Source organism: Trachurus japonicus, chromosome 22 (assembly GCF_045865225.1).
Source record: "Trachurus japonicus isolate A0001 chromosome 22, Traja_1.0".
Lineage (NCBI taxonomy): Eukaryota > Metazoa > Chordata > Actinopteri > Carangiformes > Carangidae > Trachurus > Trachurus japonicus.
The window spans coordinates 23,171,057-23,192,988 of NC_140928.1; the positions used below are offsets into that span (position 1 = coordinate 23,171,057).

The window sequence follows — 21,932 nt, forward strand, 5'->3', positions numbered from 1 at the left end:
CAACAATCCCTTATAATTACTACAACAAATAGGATAAAAACTTTTATGTATGACACCTTTCATGAGTGTCTTTTTGAATCTTGATTTATTATCATTACCAATAAGATAAGTTAAGATGAGAGTGTGGCTAAATAGCCATAAGGCGCAGTGTTTCAAGTGCTTACCAGTATTAATAATTGTTGACATGCAAACCCAATAAACCAAGATGACAAACATGTTAAACTGAGTAGTTAACATTTAACATGTTTGCATAATTGCTCTGAGCGTATTAGCAAGTAGGTGTTAGCGTTGAGTAGGACACTCTGCCTCACAGAGCTGCTAGCATGGCTGACTGTAGAATCTTGTTCCTCATTGAATGTGCTGCTAGGGGGAAATTGATCCGGCACCTATTAGCGATGTGGAAATGCAATCACCACAGGGGTAAACTAAGGACTGGTTTTTGTGTCTTTGCATACACACACACATATGCACGCACACAGGCCATATGAGTTAATGTCAATCCCTCAGTGGCACGCCCCACTCATCCACCTTCTAAAGGGTCAGATGGATTAGGTGCATTGTCAACAGCGGGGAGTGAGCATATCGCATTTGCACAGATTTATGGTCCAATGACGACTTGTTGTCCCACCAAATAAGAAAACCTTGACCTTGCTGTCAGCGTTTATGTAGCAGCACAGAAGGTGGAACACGTGCAGATTTCATTGTTTTTGTTCTTTGCCACTTTCCCTTCTCTATATGTGCACATAACAGAACACAGAGCAAAAACCACATCCTCATTTACTGCCGCTCTCAATACTGTATTTAGAGCTATAATATGATCCAGCGTGCACATGTAGTGAGAGCTAAACTGAGGTGGTGATCAGCAGAGGGGGCGACTGGGCAGTTACCACCTACAGCAGAGGGAAGACACGCAGCTCCATCAGACTGAGCAAGCCAGAATCTGATATCATTTCCAGCCCTGCACCCTTCCCCCTTTACACTGTGTGAGATTCCCCTGCTAAATAATAGCCACTCTGTGTCCCCCCTCTCTCATTTCTCCTCCTCACACTCACACACACACAGTTCCTGGGTGGGAGGGGGGAGAACATTAGCTAAGTGCCATGACAATTCTCAGCATGGATCATGATGGGAGACTGAGCGCTACAATGGTGTGACCAATCTGCATTCCCGTGAATCCTTCAGGCCTTTTGACATGAGTCGCATGCAATATTACCTCACTTCCACCGAAACTCGCCCTCGACGAAATGCCCCTTTAAATCAGCCTATAGTGGCATGCTGAGGCTTTTTTCCCCTCTACACAGAAGTGAGAAGAGTGTGAATTGTGTTGAAATGTTTTACTTAATTCATCACATTTAATTGAAACGTTTCAGGATGAAGCTCTTGAGGGATTTGGGCATAACACAAGGAAGTTCCTTGCGACGGATGTGACAGATAGAGTGACAAATGGGAGGGCAAGCATAGAGGAAACTATGGTGTGAGAATGTGAAAGATATAAAGGGGGAGGGGGGGGTCTCTTCATGGTCACTTCAGACCACTTTTCAGACCACTCTCTGCAGGACAATAGCAAGTGGAAAGAGAGAAGAGGCCCCGGTCTATTTAAGTCAAAATGAAATGGAGACTATAATAACGCAGGACGGAGGAATGTGTCTACTGGTTCACCACCATCCTGACACAGACAGACTCAGACCAGAACATCCAAACACCATCTCCACACTGCTGCAGCCCGAGCACTGATGTTATGGCTACGACCCCAGCTCACCGCTGTGACAGCTAAGGGTGTTGATAGCCAGGCCACAGCCTCCCTGAACTACGAGTGGACCCTGTAACATGAAACACTTGTTTTTCTCCTTCTTGCTGAAGGAAGCCATATTTGTTTATTAAAAATTCCTCAAAGAAATAACAGGAAAAAACATTTATGAACTTGTCCAGTCTGGTTCTGACCTCCTATGTTGATGAAGGGGCACCCATTGTTAGCTACTCTTCAGATTTTTTAAATGGCCTTATTAGATCAGACTGAGTTCAGATGCATCATAAAACACACACACACACACACAAAACTTTTTTTTTTTTACAGATTAAAACAAAAACTCTTTTTTTTCTTTATTGCACTTGCTTTCCCTTTCACCTGAATGTCGACTTTTCCCAGTGGTTCTTCTGGTTTTTACACTGAAGGGACTTGGCGACACCTAGTGGCCGCGTGTGGCAACTGCGAATGTTTTCTGAGAGAAACTCTTCATTTCGTCTGATTATTAGCCTGCCAAGGTGCAAAATATTACAAATGTCATAGCTATATTAGACAAACAGAAAGAAAAAAATCGTACATAGTGTTTTGTAACTTCAGTCTGAGTGTGTGTGAGCTGATACCGTCTTTGAGCTAAACAAAGGGGGGCTACACCCAAACAGGTCCTGAGCTCACCTGAAACCAACCAGCCGCCCCCTCTTTCCTCATTGTCTGTGGTCGACATGCTCGCTAAGGTTTGGTCAGACTTTGAGCAGAGCTTTCGGGCCAAACTTCAAACGTTGAGGTCGTGGTGGACGGTAGGCTACAGTACCCTCGTGTATTTCTGTTGAGATAATAGAAAAGTATTTTTGTCGTAGCCTAGTTGTTTGTTCAGCTCAGCTACAGAGGATACAGGCCGCGGCTGATTGATATTTTAAAGGAGTTGTTCACTCCCATAATAAAGTTGTAGCTACTTGTGTAGGCTAAATGATATCGCCTCTTTTGCATACATTTAAGTTTTTAAGATACATTGTTGCTGTGGGGATTAGAGTTTATTTGTTTTATGTTTTTTGTATCCAAGCAACTTAACATTTCCCATCTCTCTGAAGAGCTACTGTGTCTTCATTGTGTTTTGGAAACACGTACACAGATGATATACTGATAAACTGTGGTTGGCACATGTATGTCTGCCAGCTGCACAAACAGCTAGACAAGTGGACATGCTTTTTGTTTAAATCTCACATGTAAATCTATAGATTTGTTTATTGAAACATTGATTTGTTTTGCATCTTCAGAAGTAACATTAAATTTTGTCTTTGCTGTCAAAGTCTGGAGGAAAAAAAAAAAAAGAAGCAGGAAGTTATAGTTACCTAAGACACAGGCTCCATCACCATAATGCTTCTGCGGTGGTTTCTGTGGTGATCAACATGTAGCTTCCACACGCAGCCAGTTCATTCAGACATCCGGAATAAGATGTAATTGCGACAGACACACACAGACACACAACATACAGGGTTTCACACAGATAAGAGCCCTGTGCTGTCATTGTGAGAGCTTTCAGAATCACAAAGGATACTCGACTAAGGTGTGTGGACTAGCAGGGAATCTGTTTTTTTACAGAACCAGGTACGACTCCATCCATCTTCTTGTTTTCATTGAGAATGCTTGTAGATTGAGTTTATGGTGAGTGATTGAATGTGAACAACTGCAGCAGGACTTGAACCCAGGACCCTGTGACCCGACCACCACCTGTGCTGTTACATTTCCTGAGTTTTTTTTTTTTGTTAGTGTAGTTCTCAGTCTGACTAAGGTGTAACATCAAGGTTTTATGAAGAGCAGACTCTTTCTTCTACCTCTAATCCACAAAGAGCTGTAATGGATGGTAGAGACTACTTTTCTGTGAGATAATATCTTTATTTTGTTGTAGTGTATCATGAGAAGCTTTTTCTTGGTGGTTGAATATTTGCTAAAAATGTGACATTGTCTCTGGCAGCTTTGTCACTTTTCAAATAAGGAACTCGCAGTTCACAGAGGAAGTTAGTCAATAATGGCAACTTAGATTTCTCAACTCCTTTTGTGTCATGGTTCATTTAGGATTCTAAAATGTTTCACTGCTGTCTGCTTTTGTTCCACATGTGCTGCTAACAAGGTATTCTTTTAGGTGTGGTGACAGCAGCAGAATCATATCAAACTCATTGAGATACATTGGGCTCCAACAGTCCAATGAGATCAATTTGGGAATGGGAACATGGCCTCAGATCCCACTGTGTTTTAAATGAAGGCTATATGCGTCATATGAAGACTATATGAAATTGCTGATGGTGATATTTCAGCTGTGAGTCACTGCTGTTCATCATTATTCATTTTTTAGTGTTAAAAACCTTTATTTCAGCCTCATCTTCCACTTCAGTCAGAGAAATTCAAATTTTTCTACCTGCTTTCAAATCATATTTATATTATTTCACACAAGTTGGGAAAAAAAACAAATTAAGAAGAAGGTTTTCTCCACTGTCTGCCCGTGATGTCACTTCCTCTTGTCACACATGAAAAAAACACATTTCAGCCCATTTCTCTGTGGTGCGCTGACAACCCACACACCTGTTCTGTGAATAAGTTGTATCTTCTGCTTTATTTCAACAGGCTGCTTTCCCCATATCAGTGTCTCCATCTATGGCTGCGGATGACTACAACCCAGTAAGTATTTATTCTGTTTTTTTGTTTTTTTTTACACTATGACATTCATTTCAAAGTCAGATGTTGACTCATGTTAATGAAACAGAAACTTTGCACTCCTTCCACTGGTGGAAGTACTTCTGCTTCTGCTATTTTTTATGATGATAAAGTGAAATATATTAATGCCAACGAGGTTTCATACATCAGCAGAAGAGCTTGTCATACGGTTTTTCTTTTTCTTTTTTCCTTTTTTTAACGCTAAACGTAATTCACAATGGACTAAAAATGTGACAAGCCTGAAAGTCAAGCGACAGATGAGGATGTTAGAGAGAAGGTAGGTGTGTGTCAATGTGTGTGTCAGTAGCGAAAAAGAGAGAACAGCAGAGCAAACGCATGTGACACTTAGTGTGAGAAACAGGATGTTCCAGCCTCTTCGTCTCAGCTCTAGGGTCTGAAACTGCTCATGTGTTCTTCTCTTCTGCCTGTCACTCTCTGACCTCACGTTGTCCTCTGCCCTGCTCCCAAAGGTCTCCCTCCGACACAAGTCCAAAAAGAAGAGTCGAGGAGGTAAGTTGTCATCCTGTTGCTTTGTCTGTATGTATGTATCTATATGTGTGTGTGTGTGTGTGTATGTGTGTGTGTGAGTGAGTGCCTGCAACTGTAATTTGGCCCCTCTGTGGGCGTGTATGAAGTGGCAGGGCAATTAGTGTGTACAGAGGGTGTTTCAGACAGCGCTTGGTTAGTTTCACTTCAGTTCTCATCTATTTTAGCTCTGTGATGTTGGAAGAGCCTCGGTTCTTCTTGGAAGCAAACATTTGTGACATTTTGTTGACATTGTATTGACACTGCTGAGTGATACTGAGAAACAGGTAGGCTGAAATGTAGCACAACTTCTCAATTGATTGTTCCGGGTTTTGTTGTGTGGGTTTGTTCTGTGTTATTTTTAGAACCTCATTTGGTTATTGACCAAATGCACTGGCCTATTTGGACTTGAATGGAAATGTTTGTTTTGTTTGGGTTTTGTGTTTCCGACTTCTCTCTTTGTCTTCTGTTAGACTTTATTCTGCTGTGGCTTTGTTTCTCTGTGGACCGAGGGGAGGAGGTCTCTGTGCATTAACGTGCATGTTTGCTTTTTGTGCACAGGCAATGGTACGATGAGCAGAAGACGAGTCTCGGTCAAAGAGCTGGGTCAGCCAGACCACCAGGGCTGGCTGTACAGGAAGAAAGAGAGTAAAGGCTTCCTGGGTATAAAATGGAAGAAGTACTGGTTTGCGCTAAAGAAGACGGCTCTCTACTGGTACACCACCCAATTGGTGAGTTTCTTTTTTTGTGTTTTTTTTTTTCTAAACCGCCTTTTCACCAGGGGATGTGCCAATTTAGACACGTTTGACCGCTGTCTGAGCCATGTGCGTGAGCTGGCTGCCGCTGCACAAAGTTCAGTTTGCAAATCCTGAGTAACACAGAATAATAATCATCAGTTTCTGTTTCTTTCTTTGCCCACTTTCCTCCACCAACCTTTTCTCTATAGCTCTCCCCCAGCTCATTCAAATTCAAATTTGTTCCACCTTCTTAAGCAGATTATTTAACAGTGTAGATAAAATAATTGTGGTGTTGGTGGTGATGGGGGCATTACAGTGGTTGATTTTCAAGATTTAGATCTTGAAATCCAAATCATGATAATATTGACATTTAAAAAAAAAAAGTTTCATAACCCTGTAGTTTTTTGCCAACGTTACTCAAACAATAGAAAGAATTGCAACATAAAACTGCAACACGTGTGTCAGCTTGTGTGTATGAGGCTTTATGACCATATCAGGGGTCAACTCATTATTGGTCATACTGCTGGTGTAAAGCTTAATATGTTAAATCACTGTGTAAACATTGTTTAATTGTCAATCACTTGTAACAAAACCCACAAAGTAGACACTAATCCCTGTCATCATGTCTGTCTGAATGTACACAAACAAAACAGAAAAGGGTGAATGTTTCTACAAGGAGGATTTTTTTTCTTCTCTTACATATATTTCAGGAAAAAAAATCCAAAAAAATGATTTTGAGAAAAAACAAACAGACAAAAAAACCTTTGCTTATATTGAAACCAAAAATTGACACAGTTTGCAATGGTGCATTTTATCGACACATTCCTTTGAAGCAATGTAGTGATTCACTTGAATTTAACACATCACGTAAATAGCACAGATGCAGTGAGAATGAGTCACTTGTTTTTGCCACAGCTGCCTCCCTGTGTTTCCTGACGCTGACAGTGTCACTAATATCCCATCAGGCCCTGATTCAGGCATACGTAACTGACAGGTTTGATTTACTGGCATGATGATGATTCCAGTCAGATCTACTGTATGTCACCATCACATGGTGTGTGTGTGAAAATAGAAGAAGTAGCCTGCTGCAATGTAACGGCAGGTGTCAATGTCAGGAAGTGGTTTGAAATCATCATTAAGCCCTTGACGCTCACTGTTGTTCAATCTGTGTGTTGCAGGCAGAAAAAGCCGAGGGCTACATTGACCTCACCAACTTCATGATCGACAGAGCCATAGAGTGCAAGAAGAAACAGTAAGGCCTCCTCTCTTCCTGGTTTATATCAGTTAATGATGTAGCAGTTTTATACTTGAGTCATTTCAATTTATTTTCCCATCATTTGTCTACACTCAATACCCCATAAATGTTTTTAAACGTAAAAACTAACCATTCAGAGCCTCTGTGATGATACTTAAACTCAGGTGCTGAATCGTCTAAATAGATCTTTTTTTTTTATCTTTGCTTGGCGTCAAACTGGGATATTAATTCACTTTGATTGGATTTGATTTGGAAAGACACACACCTGTCTATGTGGGGTCAAGTGAGAGTGCATATGAGAGGAAAAGCCAACCATGAGGAGGAAGGAACTGGCTGCAGAGCTCAGTGACAGGATTGTAGCAGGGATCAGATCTGTGGGAAGCAGCAAACAAATCCACTGTATTGAAGGTTTCACAGCGGTCTCCATAATTCTTAAATTGGAGACATTTGGGAAAAAGCAGAGCTGCCCAGCCAAACTGAGCAACCAGAGGGAATGGTTGTGGTAATATAACTGGCCAAGAGTCCAATGGTCACTCTGACTGATCTTCTGTGATCCTGGGGAAACTTCCAGAAGGATAACCAACACTGCAGCGCTCCACCAATCTGGGCTGTATGGCAGAGAGGCCAGAGAAAGTTAAAGCTTGGATTTAGCCAAAAACATACAAACAAAAACGTTCTTACTGTGGGAAACAAGATTCTCTGACTGACTGGCTACTACTTATCACCCACTCAATATCACCCCAGGGATGAGACATGGTCATGGTGGTGTTTTTCAGAAGTGGGTAAAGGGGAGACTGTCGGGGTTAACCCTTACATACTGTCCGGGTCAAATTTGACCCATTTTGACATTTGACAGCAGAAAAAATACCCTAAACATCATTCTTTTAGGCTGAAATTTTATGACTTTTCCTAAAGTGACCCAAAATACAATAATTTTTTTTGAATACATTAATGTATGTGTCATAGGCTATTTAATCATTCTAAATAGATCTGTAGTTTAAAATTCAATATAGACACTTACTATGAGGGAATTCTTGGTCCGGGTCAAAATTGACCCGAACCATACTGTGAAGGTATCAAATTTGAACAGTTTGTAAGGGTTAAGGGAGAGCAGAACAGAGAAACGTGCAACGTGTCCGGTACCTCAAGACTGGCCTAAAGGTTCATCCTCCAGCAGGATAATCATCTGAGCTCACAGCCAAGACAGTGCAGCAGTGGCTCACGAACAACTCTGTGAACGCCCACAAGTGGCCCAGAACCCTGACTTAAACCAAATCCACCATCTCCAAATGTGCATGCAGAGCTTGTTACGTCATACTCAAGAATACTCAAGGCTGTAATCACTCTCAAAGATGCTACAACTAAGTACTGAGTACCGAGTCATTCAAACTGCTCGGAACCCACATCACCAATAACTTAAAATGGAAAATCAACACAGAACACATCTACAAAAAAGCTCAACAAAGACTCTTCCATCTCCGACAGCTCAAAAAGTTCAGAGTCAGGTCCCATCTCCTGCTCCGTTTTTACACAGCCATCATTGAAAGTATCCTCACCTCATCCATTACAGTCTGGTACAGCAGTCTTGATACACTTTCAAAGAAGAAACTACAGCGCATCATCAACAGAGCATCCAGAATCACTGGCTCCCCCTTACCATCACTTGAATCACTTCACCACAAACGGACACTGCGCAGAGCCCGGAAAATTGTCCAAGATCCCACTCATCCTGCACACTCTGCCTTCCAGCTGCTCCCCTCTGGGAGGCGCTACAGGACAGTGGCCTCCAAAACAACCCGCTTCAGAAACAGCTTCATCCCCACTGCAATAAATATCTTGAACTCTGTACACTGTGGAACAAGCATGGCACTATAAGTTGTAATTGTATGTCTGTCTATACATGTTATATGTTTGGAACCTGTACCAATAAGCTGTACTGGAAGCAAATTCCACCAGCCTGGCTGTGTGGTCATTAAAAGAATCATCATCATCATCATGAAAGAATCTGAATTCAGGCTTTCATTTTTAATAAAGTTACCAAAAATCCCTAAATGAAATATATAAAGATATACATTTTGTTGTTTTTTTTGTTCTTAATGTGGTATTGAGTGTAGATTCATGCAGGGGTAACTTCCTTCAAACAGTTGTTATCACAAGGCAGCAATATCACAAAATGTGAATACTGTCTAACTGCACTGTTTATCTATTGTTGGATCTAAATGATATAGAAATTGTCCCCACATACAGTCAGCATAATACTAAAACAATCTCAGTGAAGAGCTTGAATTATAAATCTGATTAGAAACATAATGGCCCAACACACTGTTTCTGTCTTACGTCTGACCCTGTCTTAACCTCTCTGTTTATTTTTCTCCTGCAGTGCGTTCAAAGCCTGCCACCCACAAGTCATGATGTTTTATTTTGCTGCTGAGAGCCACGAAGAGATGAATGTGTAAGTCACAGAACAGCATTGTTTTGTTTTGCTTTTTGTTTTGCTTTTTTACTGGAACACAAATGTCTGTGACTGAGTGTGTGAGTTGAGTAATCGCTGTTCCCCCATTGGCCAGCCAACTGCCATGTGACTGATCTGGACTTCCTCCTCTATCTGGAGTGCTGCTAATTTAGCACATTTGTCTCTCGACCTGTTGACAAACCACGGCTGCTTAGCAGAGAGTTGCCAGCTCCTCACAGTCTCATATCTGGAGCAGCATGTGTCACCTCTGACCTTCGTAGTGATCATTTTGCAAGTAAATACAGTTGACATGACATCACAGTTGACACAGTTATCAAATCAGGATTCTAGCAGCAGGGGAGAAACTTGGAGATGGCTTGGGAATTAACATTGAAAAATAATGGGCTTCCTTTCAGTCACTATATGTGGGCACAGATAGGAGGAGAGAAGCAGTGTTGAAACCTGATATTAGGCAGGATACAAATAGGCTGCAGTGATGTAAGCTGTTTTCAGTGGTTGTTTACAACTATCAGCTAGGCTATATCTTCAATTCTGCATATTGACCACTCGCAGTTAAGTCATATGCTTATTTTGGACCTCGTTTTATTAATTTATACTCTTGTGTCAGAGAGGTTATTGAGTTGATTTATTTATTTATTTTCAGATGGTTGAATAAGCTCGGCCTAGCATCGATTCAGTATGAGCCAACAGAACAAAACCCTGCAGCAGGTGAGCATCCATCATCATCTCTTTTTTTGTTACCTGTTACTGTTGTTGAATGAAAATCCAGATTCTCAGGTGTCAGTTTTTCATGTTAGGTTCTTTTCTTTTCTTTTTTTTAAAAACATATTTTTTACATTACAGTATTCACTTGAATTTTTAGGAAATTGTTTCCTGAGAATTTCCCTAGCACAAACATTCATGTACAAGTGAACATTGTTATGATCCCATAAATAACTTATCTTAGAACCAAAATAACAAAAAAAAAAAAAAAAAAGAATGAATGTAATTTCTTATGGATTCTTGGTGTTTTCATCATGTTATGATTTCTAACACACACATGTGGGTGTTTAGAGTGTTACAGTGAAGCCAGTGACCATGAAGAGACTGAAAGCACGGAGATCCCCCCTCCACCCTACTCTGAACAGACCCTGCGGAACTCTGTGGATGCAGCTGCACCGCTCGGTAGCACACATCAGGTCAGTCATGTGTCTGCCTTATGGTCCACATTACACCATCGGTCACAACAATACAGGAGCATGTGATATTTACTGAGTATTGGAGCAACTGGATTGTGTGGGATTATTGTCAAGTAGGAAAATCATATGTTAAAATGCAAATTTTTTTTCCTTCCAAATAGAATAAAACTGATGTTTTTAACTGAACAAAACCATATTAAAGTATATTATTACGTCTGACAGTGGAGTGTAATTGTCTTTCAGGGTACCCTCCCTCCCCCTTACTCTTCCACGGTCCCCAGCGAAGTCAACGGTTCGCTCTCGTCGCCCGTCAGCACAATGACATCACAGGGCTCCGCCTCCTCGCTCTCCAAACACCGGCAGTCGTGGTTGGACCTGGTCTCGCAGGCTTCTCCTCCCGCAGGGGAAACGGCAGTGGTGTGCTCGGTTCAAGTACACACACATCAACCTCCGCAAGAGGAGACAGAAGAGGAGGAGGAGGACTCCCCGGTGTTGGAGGGCTCAGCACCACAGGACTCCTCAGAAGCAGCGTGCAGTGAGGAAAGCCCCGCCGTGGAGGAGGAGGCGGCACAGAGGGATGCTGTAGGTGCTCAGGTTGGAGGTGAGACTTTGTGAGAAAGAGATTTTTGCTGATTTTACTCATAGTTATAAGAAAACGTGCTCGCAGAGGGCATTTCCTGTTTCTCAAAACTCTAGATAATATCTATGCTAAAAGGAAGAACTGTCTATTAATGTGGCATTTTACATTATTTCAGATACAATCTTGTTCTCTATCTTCCTTAGCTGCGACCTCACTGACATTTTGTTGATCTGTGTTATTTAAATGCATATTGCTTCGTCTGTGACTCACTGTATGCTTTGTGGTGTGTACGGTGGTAATAAAACAAGACCTTATCTTGTTTCAGGGGAACGTGGGAACAGCTCAGATGAGATGGAGAAGCTGTATAATCATCTAAAAGAGGCCAGCCTGTCGCCAATAGGAGATCGTAAACCATCCACAAAAAGGGAATTCAGGGCCTCCTTCATAAAACGCTGTAAAAACCATACCATCAATGATAAACTGCACCTTATCAGGGCACTCAACAGCACATTAAAGGTACATTTTCTGTTTTATTATCTGTTTTTTAGCTTGTGATTTTATATTATGCTATACTATTAAGGTGAGTGACCCGTTCTCTGTTGCTCACCCTGAGGTTTCTCCAAAATGTTTCCCTGTTTAGAGGTTTTTTGGGGGAGTTTTTCCTCAGTCAACATGAGGGTATAAGCGCAGAGGATGTTATTATGATGCTATGTAAAACCCTTTGAGACAAACTGTTTGTAAAAATGCACTATACAAATTGCCTTGCCTGGCCTATTACAGGTAGGACAAGTAGGACTTTGTGATTTGTACATTGCATTACAGTGTTTTTGTTGTTTTTTTGTAGAATTTGGAATGTTTACACCCATATCAATTTTTTTTTCATTGTCTTTGTATTTTTCTTTTCTATCTCAGTCGAAAGAAGCAGACCTACAGGCATTGGAACAGGTGCTGTCGGACCAGGAGCTTACTTCACACAAGTTCAGAGAATGGAAGGAGGCCAATGCGCCCTTGGTGCAGGAGATCTGTGTCAAAAAGGACCAGCAGGTGGCAGCAGAGGCCACAAAAGCTGCAGCATCAGTCAGTGTTGCTCCCGTGGTGGAGACTAGTTTATAAAGACTCTGAAGACGTCACACTCACATTACTTTGAATACACACCTACTACACTGATGTTTTCACCCGAGACTGCTGCTCCATAGCGGCGGACTCTGTGCTGTTCAACAAGTAACTGGATCAGTGTAGAATGTGTTTTTAGTTGCTAAATGCAGATGGTGCAGACATTATAAGTAGCATTTCACATAAAAACGTGAAACGTGTTTTAGTGTTACTTTTACTGTTTGATTGTTTTTATGATGTAACTCTGTGAGCCTATGTATAAATTGTTTTATTATGTGGAATGATGGCGTACGTTGGAATAATGGATCCATTGTTCTCTGCATGAAAAACACTCCTTCTATCTATTTTGGTTTCATCAGTAGTGAACATTTTTTTTATCTGTTGTCAGTCTCTTATTGGTGCCATGCACCACAACTGCCTGTTACACTTGCATTTCACAGAAAGTGATAGGAATGATCTGTGCATGTTGTCAATTAAATCACATCAACACACCTAACACAAAGACTTCCCAGACTGAACGGTTGTAAGTGAAGAATTCCAACCATAATGGCAAACGACAAACATTGACAGTAACAGACATACTATTTTATTACAAATGTGATAAAAACTTTATTACTATACTAACCAGTGTCATTCGACTTGAGACAGGATTTAGGGCATTTAATTGCATATAAACATGGCAGTCGATTCTCAGGAAAACAAACTGAAATTGGGCCATCAAACCCTGTGCTAGTATAAGATGAGTAGATAAGTTGGTGATGATACAGTTACATACACCAGGAATAATGTGACTGTGCCCAGCCACACCTCCAGAGAGCAACAGAAAGCTCAGGCCATGTTGAAGGGGGGTACAGACAACCCTGCTGGTAGTGACCCGACCAAGCTGAGGGCACAAAGATGCATTTTTTTTTGTAATAAGTTTCATCCGTTGTGCATGTTAAATAAACTATGTGTAAATAGTTGTAAATGAATGTGTGATGTCACTTCCCTTTGATCGGTATGAAAGTCAGTATGATTGCCTGTATATGTGGAAATAAAGTGTTATTTGAGTGAACTTCTTGCCATTCTGGTTTAATTTTGATCCACATGGTCATGGTCGAGAGCTTCGACATACAGTGTAGCCTATGCAGGAGCACTGATGGAAAAATGGAAATCAAAATACATCCTTTGTTGAAGTCATTTAAATTAATTTGTCCTCCTCATAATGGGACAGCAAAGGATGAATATAAGATTATTTAATTTAGCAAATGTATAATACAATAAAAATTATCTGTATCATTTTCTATGATACCAGACATTTCTTTTTATTGTCTGAGATCTTTGTAGACCTTGATTGGAGTCCACCTGTGCTCAATTCAGCTGATTGGACATGATTTAGGAAGGCACAGCCTGTCTATATATGGAGCATATTGGAACAAGAGCCAACCCAAGAGGTGGATGAACTGCCCACAGAGCTCAGAGACAGGATTGCATCAAGGCACAGATCTGGGGGAGGTTTCAGAGAATGTGAATTTCAGCTCTGAAGGAAAGCAGCTCAGTGGAAAGCGCTGATATTTCCAAGGTGAAAGAGTTGTCTGGAACACTGTGTCTTAGGAACAATCCTGAATGTCCTTGAGTGGCCCGTCAAGACCCAACACCTCTGGAAAGAGGCTGTCCACTGATAGTTCCCATCCAAGCTGATGGAGCCTGCGAGGACCTGCAGACAAAGACTGGCAGGAAAACCCAAGTCCAGTTGTGCAAAGCTTGTTTTGTTACATGCAAGATTCAAGACTCTATGTAGGCTAATTGCTGAAGATGCCTGAACTAAATGCAAAGTAATGGACATAAACTATGAGGATGCTGTTATTTTAATAAAATTACAAAAAAAAATTCTGCTTTGCTTTCAGTATAGAGGCTACATTTGTGGGAGGCGATGAGCGTGATTATTTTTTGGCACAAGACTGCAACATGTGAAAACTGAGAGGTATTGAGAGAGGGCTGTGGTGTTATTGAAAGCAGAGGGAGTGTTTAGTAGACTTTGTAGTTCCCTGAAACTGACGCTAGGAGTCGCCGATCCCTCTGCAGATTTCCCATTGAGGTTATATGCGCCATATTGGCAGTCTCCTCCATCTCACCAAACGTCGAGCATGCATGTCTGAACCGGTTACTGAGGAGATATCTCTGTAATTATTTACAGCCACCTGCAAGCCTGAAGACAACACCATGGAGGCCGTCAAAGCATTTAACAATGAGGTTTGTGTAAAAGCCTTGCAAAAATACTGAACACAGAGACGGCAGGAAACGTTGTTTAATTCATATTCACGGGTGCTAGTTAGCCAACGTTAGCATCCAGTAGCAGAAAGGGAGAGGGGGGGGGGGGGAGTCTCTCGGACAAGGCCGCCGTCTCTTCACAACATTACAGCGATAACATTGATGCGCCATCTAGTTCATGTGAATTGTCCAGACTTTGGCTAAAGGGAATATAAATTGATTACACACCGCGTTAAGTTGGCAGCTCGTTTGTAAATATTTACCTCAGCCCGTTGCTAGCGAAGTAACGCTAACTAGCAAGCTAGCAAGTTAGCAAAACCGCCTCAGTTGCGTGATAAGTTGGTACGGAGGCTAACAAACACGGGCGTGGGGGAAATACTCTTATCACACGGCCACTTCCCCCGTTATTACACTTCTGTAGTTGATGTCTGACTGGTGTAGGGATATCCTCCAGGTGCAGACTTTAACCGTATGTAAACTATGTGGGAAAAAACGTAGTAGCCTATTTAGGTTGCCAGGTTTATGACTAGCCACCGCAGCTAGTAGCGCAACCATCATTTGTCTGCATTGACACCAAAGTCTCTGTCCTTTGGAGCAGCCAGGGTCGGTGCTGCTGGCTTCACTGTCCACTCAGCCAAGAGCCAATGTGAATTAGATCCTACAGTTGGCAGCAAATAATGGCTGTTTTGCTTAAAAGGCCGTGTCGAGTCAATTTATCGGAGGCGTACTCCTCTACATCGTTTATTTAGGAACTTGGCGGCTCCCTGGCCACCAGCATAACGTTAACCCACAATGAACGTGTTAGGAAGGGCGAACAAAGCTCTCCAACAGGAGGGGGTGATCGGGGGTACTGTTTGGTTATACAGTAGTCGAGTAAATGTGACTGTTGTGGGGCGTTTTATTACACAGTGTGACAAAAGATCCCTCTCTCTCTCTCATTTCATTTTTCAGCTGTACTCATTGAATGAGTACAAGCCGCCCATCTCCAAGGCCAAGATGACTCAAATCACCAAGTCCGGGATCAAAGCTATAAAAGTAAGTATGTAGTCTTAAAGGAGATGGAAGGTAATGGGGAATAAAGAAATGGTCATGAAAGGGATTTCCTCTTCAATTCTTATGTCAAAACAAAGATTAAAGGCATGTGTTAATATATACACTTTTAATACACTGTTTTAAAAAATAGGAAGATGTGGATTAAATGGTGGTAATGGTATATTGCCATTTAATTGATGAATGATAAAGATAGAAAATACTAGATTATTAACCCAAAGTAAATAATTGCTGTTTTGTCACCAGTGAATAACTAAAATGATGCAAAAATGGAAACAAGGAGACTCTCAGATGTAGACTCTGGACTGATGTCAGTTATGCAACACAGAAATCATCGTGCCGGTGGCTGTTTGCCTCTAATGTGCTTTTCACAAGTTGCCGATCATCTACTTATCCCAGTGCGTGGATCCATAACTGAACTACATAAACTCAGATAAAGCCAACCACAGACTCTGTCTGATATGATCCGTGAATACATACAGTATGTGTTTTTAGGAATTTATTATTCAGGTCTTTAATAACAAATTCTTCAAGCTTCTAGAGGATTGTGAGGTGTGGGCATTTCATCTTTTGAGGACTATTTCCTCTCACAAATACCTGGGAAAATTAGGCTATGTCATTTAAAAATAGTGCTAAAGCATCTGTAGTCATCAGATAACTCTTTGTAAAGCTTTGAAACTTAGGTCACACTAGCGAGTTGTTGCTAGGCTGAAATGACTTTAAGGGAGCCAAAACATGTTAGCATAATGTATATTAGCCTACCTACTGTACCTTTTTTGGCAGTTCTTAATTTCTTTTTACTGGATATTCATGTAATGTACCATCAGCAGAGCCCATCATACAGGCACTGTATGAGTGACAAATACTGTTACTTACATGAGGATAGATGGCTGCTGCAAGACCAAAGTCCTGTGGGACTACGTAATAACTTTTTAGTATCTTAAAATAGTTAAACTGGAGCACCAGTCATTTTTGTTACTTACTGTTAGAGTATGTGCTAACACCAAACTTCATCCACGATTTTGATTTTGTAAGGATGTATTATCAGTTAATGACAATGCTGAAAAATATACATGTACATTTTGCACTTTGAACAGGTTAACAGTTATATATACTACGTATATAATAGTGGTTAACCTTTTCACTGGAAACATTTTTACTATTCGTTGTAGGAAAAGCGCAGAGGTTACTAATATAAACAATGGCTTTGTTCTAATAAAGTGTCCCAGTAAGCCAGGCCAGCATAAACAATACCAGGACCCTGACACCAATCGGTTAAACAGATTTTCAGGGATCAGTCATTTCATTGTGACATCTATTCTTTTCCTCCTGCGGTATGTCAAATCTAAGTGCTACTTTGAAATGTTTGAGCTAACTCATTTTTTTAAATGTAGTTTGATAGCTCTGTTGATGAGCTGCTGTCCTGATTGGAAGCCATGCTAGAGACTCAGCTGACTAGTTGAGTTTGTGCCCATCGTTGTATACCTGTGTGTACAAAATATACAGTATAAAGTATAAAAAATCTTTGAAGCTGTATGGGTATTAATATATGTAATTAATTTCAAAGTATTATGACAGTCTGTCTACACAGCAGCAGCTTAGGTCCTCTGTCAGTGCCTGTACTGAAACTATGCACTGCTGTGTGATGAACCATGTTTTGGCAGCACTTTTAGTACCCTTTACACAATCACTGAAGTCAGACTCCTGGGCTTGGTGCTTAGCATGTAAACCAGAGTGAGTTGTGAGTCACTAAGCAGCCTGTGATGACTTAGCTATATTTATTTAAAATGGAAGCATATTTTGATGTGTTGTTGGGGTATTGATCAGGTTGATATGGTTTCAAGGAGCTTAAAAATAACTCAAGTTTCTCAAACTTTCAGAGATGGAACAGTGAACACCCTTTAAAGTTTAAAATTTTAACTTGAGGGATGCTGTAGACATCCAGTGGCTTGGACTTTCAAATCTTGCTAATAGTCTTATTGAAAATGCTACTCAACTGAGGAACTAAGTCTCTCAATATCCTTTATTTAATATAATAATATCCTTTATCCTTTATATTATTTATATGATAATATCCTTTATTCTTTCTCTTGCAACCGTGTTTAGTAAAAAACAAACTAAAAAAACACCAATGATTGCTTGGGCTGTCACAATTGTTACATGATCGCAATAATTTGTGCAGACCACAATTATTTTGCATATTTTTTGTATAAAAACAGCTTGATGAAACTGTAACAGAAATGTCTATTTCTGTTACTCTTCCCTCATCGTTTTCCACCATGTCGTCTTTTATTGACACCATTATGTTGCCTCCTTCTCCTCCTCCTTCTATGGTTTAATGACACATGAGTTGAGCACCCCAAACTGTTAATTCTCAAGGAGCTTCATTTCTAATATTCGACCGCCGCATTTCGATGAGCATCTATTGACATTAACATCATTGATTTAGTTGCATAGCCTAAAGGCAAACAAATGTAGGTTTTATTTGTATGTTCCAATGTTTAGGCTTGTACTATAATCATGACATGAAATGATCAGTAAAAGGCAATTAAATTGTTAATCGCAATTATTGTATGGCAATTAATCATCACCTAAAATGTCAGGATTGTGACAACCCTAATACCTGCTATACTCTCTTACTGTAACTGTATAATATAATCTAATATAATATAAAGGTCATTAGTAGGCCTGTTTAAACAAGTCAGTGTCACAACATGTGCTTCTTTAAACAGCACCATAACTAGGGTGCTCTTATAATGAAACTGAAAGGCTGTTCAAAACCTTTCTTAGTTGTATGTACAGATTTGTCTCTGTTTTGCCAGAAAGACACTTTCTGTATTGTGTCTTTAGTATTCATTATACATTACACTAATGGCTGGTTTCCTTCATGATGGGCCCATAAGAAGCCACTAATAGGAATAGGCCGGTCGCTGGCCAAGTCTTGATTTATATCTAAGGTTGTAGTTCACTTGAAGTACTGAACTGGTTACCTTTTACTGAGCTGCTGAACGCCAAGAGTGAAGATATTGGACAAATTGTTATCATTCTTTGTAATCATTTTTGCATTACACATGAATTAGTGAAATGGCCTGACTACACAAAGCAAGGACACCAGCCCTTAACGATGAGTCTTCTGATCATGTATTACCTTGTTTGGTGTTGCTGTGCCTTATGCTGCCTGTGAATAACACCTGTTTCCCCTTCCCTCAGCAGCTCTCCCAGCTCCCCCAATGCACTGAATGTGAAGGAGGAGGATGGGGTGGAGAGAGTTACAGAGAGATAAGAGAATCCCTAACCAGCTTAGGTAGGAGTATGGGTTGTTTCACAAGGAAGATGGAAGACAACTAAAATTATTCAAAGTTATTTTGCTCCCACACACCCAGAAAAGCAGAGGCTTTCTCTGCAGCCACTGTGGGCTCCCTCACTGGTTGTCAAACGTTGGTCGATGTTGGTTTTAAGGTTTTGATGTTGTGTTTGAAGTTGAAGGTGCATTCTTGTTAAATTTCTTGGTTTTGGTGTGATTATTGCAGTTATCTTTTGACATTTCTTGACAGCTAAATCGGAGCATTTATTGTTTGTGCTGTACTTTATATTGGTTTGAGAAATCAGTAGTTGGAGTGGAGCTTAAAACCACAAGTTGTGAGTGATTAATGAATGTCGACCTTTGGGGATATGAATATCCATATTCTGATCTAACATTAATACTAAATGTACATTTCAGCAATTCAGCATTCATTCTCAACACAACAGACATCACATATAGACTGTAGATTTCCAGACAACAATCAGAAAGCAGGTTAGGGTGGAGTGGTTCAGAATAGATCTTGATGGGTGTCATTTTATGGTGTTTCAAAGGAGGTTAAATCGAAAGCAACTGGACTTAGTTATTTGTCTATGTATGCATCAGATGCGTACATGAACTGATGAAGCCTCTTGGATGAGAGGTGAAACGTCTTCCTAGACAAATAACTAAGTCCAGTTGCTTTCGATTTAACCTCCTTTGAAATACTATGACCTGGAAAAATGAGAATATGCACCGATTTTATGGTGTTCTTCATGTTCCTCGTGACAATTAGTCGAAAGTAAGTCACCACAATCTTCATACGTCTCTCAAGGTTTTCTCTTTCACACTGCACTGTTTGGTGTGACAGAGCAGCTGTGATTCATGCCTTCTGTACATGCAGGCTGGCTTATTATTTCATGGTGGCACACTGCTATTCCCCGTTTCTTATACTGTACTGTAGGATCTTCTTGGGTGGAGTACCCAAGTAGATTAAGACTTTTTTACACTCTAATACAAACTAATACATATTTGGTCATACGTGTCAGACATGTGTGCTGTACAATAACTAAGTAGGGACTAGAGTCTGTGCACAGATACCCAGGTAGCACTGGAGGCGTGTGAGGAGTTTAGAGGAGTTAACCTTGGTTAAGTTGGTTGCATACACATTGGTGCCACTTGATTTTTTTTTTTTTGAGTTTCTGTGGCAGTAAATCCAAAATGCTTCCACACATTATGTCTTTGATGGTTTGGTGTCATAATTATCCAACTATCTTGATAACTTCCACCAATTCACATTAGGCTGAGAACAGCAGCAGAGTACTGTGCTGATAGGTGCAGTGCAGAGCATCACAGTGATGGAGCATTTGGCAAATGCTCCCCCCTACTGCAGTATAAGGCAGTCTGTTGCATTAATCTATGGGTAATTCTGAATTTGCTCAGTGGATTAGACAGAAATACAATTCTCCAATATTTGTGCACTTGTTTGACTTTCAAATACAGTGGAACAGCCCAATGTCAAATCTGAGTAGACTCAGCAAATCTCTGTCAGAGTTAAGTTATGACAGTGAACTGCACTCTGCATGCTGAGCTCCACTCAGTTTGGCTTTGTCTCTCTACAGAGTTCTTCCCATTTTAACATGATAGATTTGACAGATTCAGACATGTTTAATGACGTTTCACATTTTGGCTTAAAAAGATGATGATCAATGGAGCTTTACTATTGTTAATTAATCACCAAGATTTCAATGGTGCTGCTAGTTTCACCAATACTGCTTGTTGATCTGGTTGTTAGGTTTGGGGTACTCAGTACTTTTTGTTATTTGTAAAAAAAAAGAAAAATAACGAAAATTAAGAATAGAATTAAACCCTATTTTTGCTCAATTAACATTCTTCAGTAGCAAGCTTCAGTAGCCCTGATTTGAAAAATTACCACTATAGACTTTTGTAATGGGGGGGAATGAAACTGAATATCTCAAATTGAATGTAGGAACATGCCTGTTCTTAAAGCCCCAGTGTGTAAAATGGGGAGGAATCCCAGACATCCAGCGTTCAGATTCTAGATTGTAGCGTGGTCTTCAAAACAAACACGTTACTGATAACAATAACTTTGAGCGATACTATGTTTTTTTTTTTTTTTAACACACGTACAGGCTTCCATTCGTGCCTTCAGTCATATTTTGCAGGAAAAAGTTACGCAGGAGGACTTAGAGTTTAGTGCAGTCCCGTGAAGGAAGATCAGACGACTAACGTACACGGACATACTGTAGATCATAGATCACCTGTAACAACAGCGCTGCTTAAAGACCAAAAAAAAAATGGCGTTGTGCTCTCTAGCCGGTTCATCTGCAGCTCCACAAAGGAGTTGTCAGGGAGCTCTGCTGTTCCTCTTTCTTCAGCCTGGTGTTTGGCTGCACTTTGTACAAAAACAGTTCAACATTGGACAATCTAGCTGCTAATGCTGCTCAGCACCTTGTGTCCGGTGTGTTTTATAACAGAAAAACACCCCATTGTCAATCGTCCTCTGATAGAGGATCGGGTTGCTGATTGGCACAAGCCAAGAGAGCATTTGAACCAAGTTTGTCCCCTCTCAGCTACCGTATTCAAAGATGACGATGCAACATGGCAGCCTCGGTTGGGTGCACCGCCAGAAAGCCTTCATTTGTATGCAATTGTGATTAGACTTCGGTAAATACGTATCTATGAAAGCAATATATGCTTTTTGCCAATAAAAAGCCAAATTAGTTACACACACTGTACCTTTAAATGCTAAGTTTCCATAACCTTTCACATAGATTAGTTCCCATTTAGGCTCTCATGTGTGGGTTCAAGGTTGGTAGCATACAAAATGCAGCTGGAGCAACCAACTGATAAACTACAAGCTAGGTCAAAAACTGCATTTTATGTGTCTCAACCATTGTCAGTAAGTGCAGGGGTTGTGTATTTGCGGCACTTTACTCACTGTGTGAGACAAAACTGCCACACCTCTCACACACATAAGATCTCTTAGAGAAATTGAGTTTGTGAGATAAAACATGTGA

General features: G+C 40.6%; 2 protein-coding genes across 8 annotated transcripts in view; both read left to right on the forward strand.

Annotated features, from left to right (window-relative positions):
- LOC146964074 (connector enhancer of kinase suppressor of ras 3-like) overlaps window positions 1-13,365 on the forward strand; it is a 47,755-nt gene extending 34,390 nt beyond the window's left edge. For 2 of the 4 annotated variants that reach the window (XM_085768234.1, XM_085768236.1), the window contains 10 exons: window positions 4,361-4,414; window positions 4,921-4,960; window positions 5,537-5,706; window positions 6,891-6,964; window positions 9,348-9,419; window positions 10,084-10,148; window positions 10,494-10,618; window positions 10,862-11,219; window positions 11,524-11,714; window positions 12,111-13,365. In XM_085768234.1, the coding sequence (XP_085624360.1) occupies window positions 4,361-4,414; window positions 4,921-4,960; window positions 5,537-5,706; window positions 6,891-6,964; window positions 9,348-9,419; window positions 10,084-10,148; window positions 10,494-10,618; window positions 10,862-11,219; window positions 11,524-11,714; window positions 12,111-12,311 (1,350 nt within the window). In that variant the 3' untranslated portion in view covers window positions 12,312-13,365. Of the gene's footprint in view, window positions 1-2,431; window positions 2,539-3,532; window positions 3,620-4,360; window positions 4,415-4,920; window positions 4,961-5,536; window positions 5,707-6,890; window positions 6,965-9,347; window positions 9,420-10,083; window positions 10,149-10,493; window positions 10,619-10,861; window positions 11,220-11,523; window positions 11,715-12,110 lie in introns of those variants that run through there. The other 2 variants (XM_085768237.1, XM_085768238.1) reach the window with 2 other exon arrangements.
- Window positions 13,366-14,408: 1,043 nt separating this feature from the next.
- Window positions 14,409-21,932, forward strand: part of scaf8 (SR-related CTD-associated factor 8) — a 28,063-nt gene continuing 20,539 nt past the window's right edge. For 2 of the 4 annotated variants that reach the window (XM_085767236.1, XM_085767235.1), the window contains exons 1-3: window positions 14,409-14,543; window positions 15,513-15,596; window positions 18,822-18,915. Coding sequence is in view for 2 of the 4 variants with exons in the window: in XM_085767234.1 (XP_085623360.1) it covers window positions 14,514-14,543; window positions 15,513-15,596 (114 nt within the window). In the remaining 2 variants the exon portion in view is untranslated. The remainder of the gene's footprint in view (window positions 14,544-15,512; window positions 15,597-18,821; window positions 18,916-21,932) is intronic. The other 2 variants (XM_085767234.1, XM_085767233.1) reach the window with 1 other exon arrangement.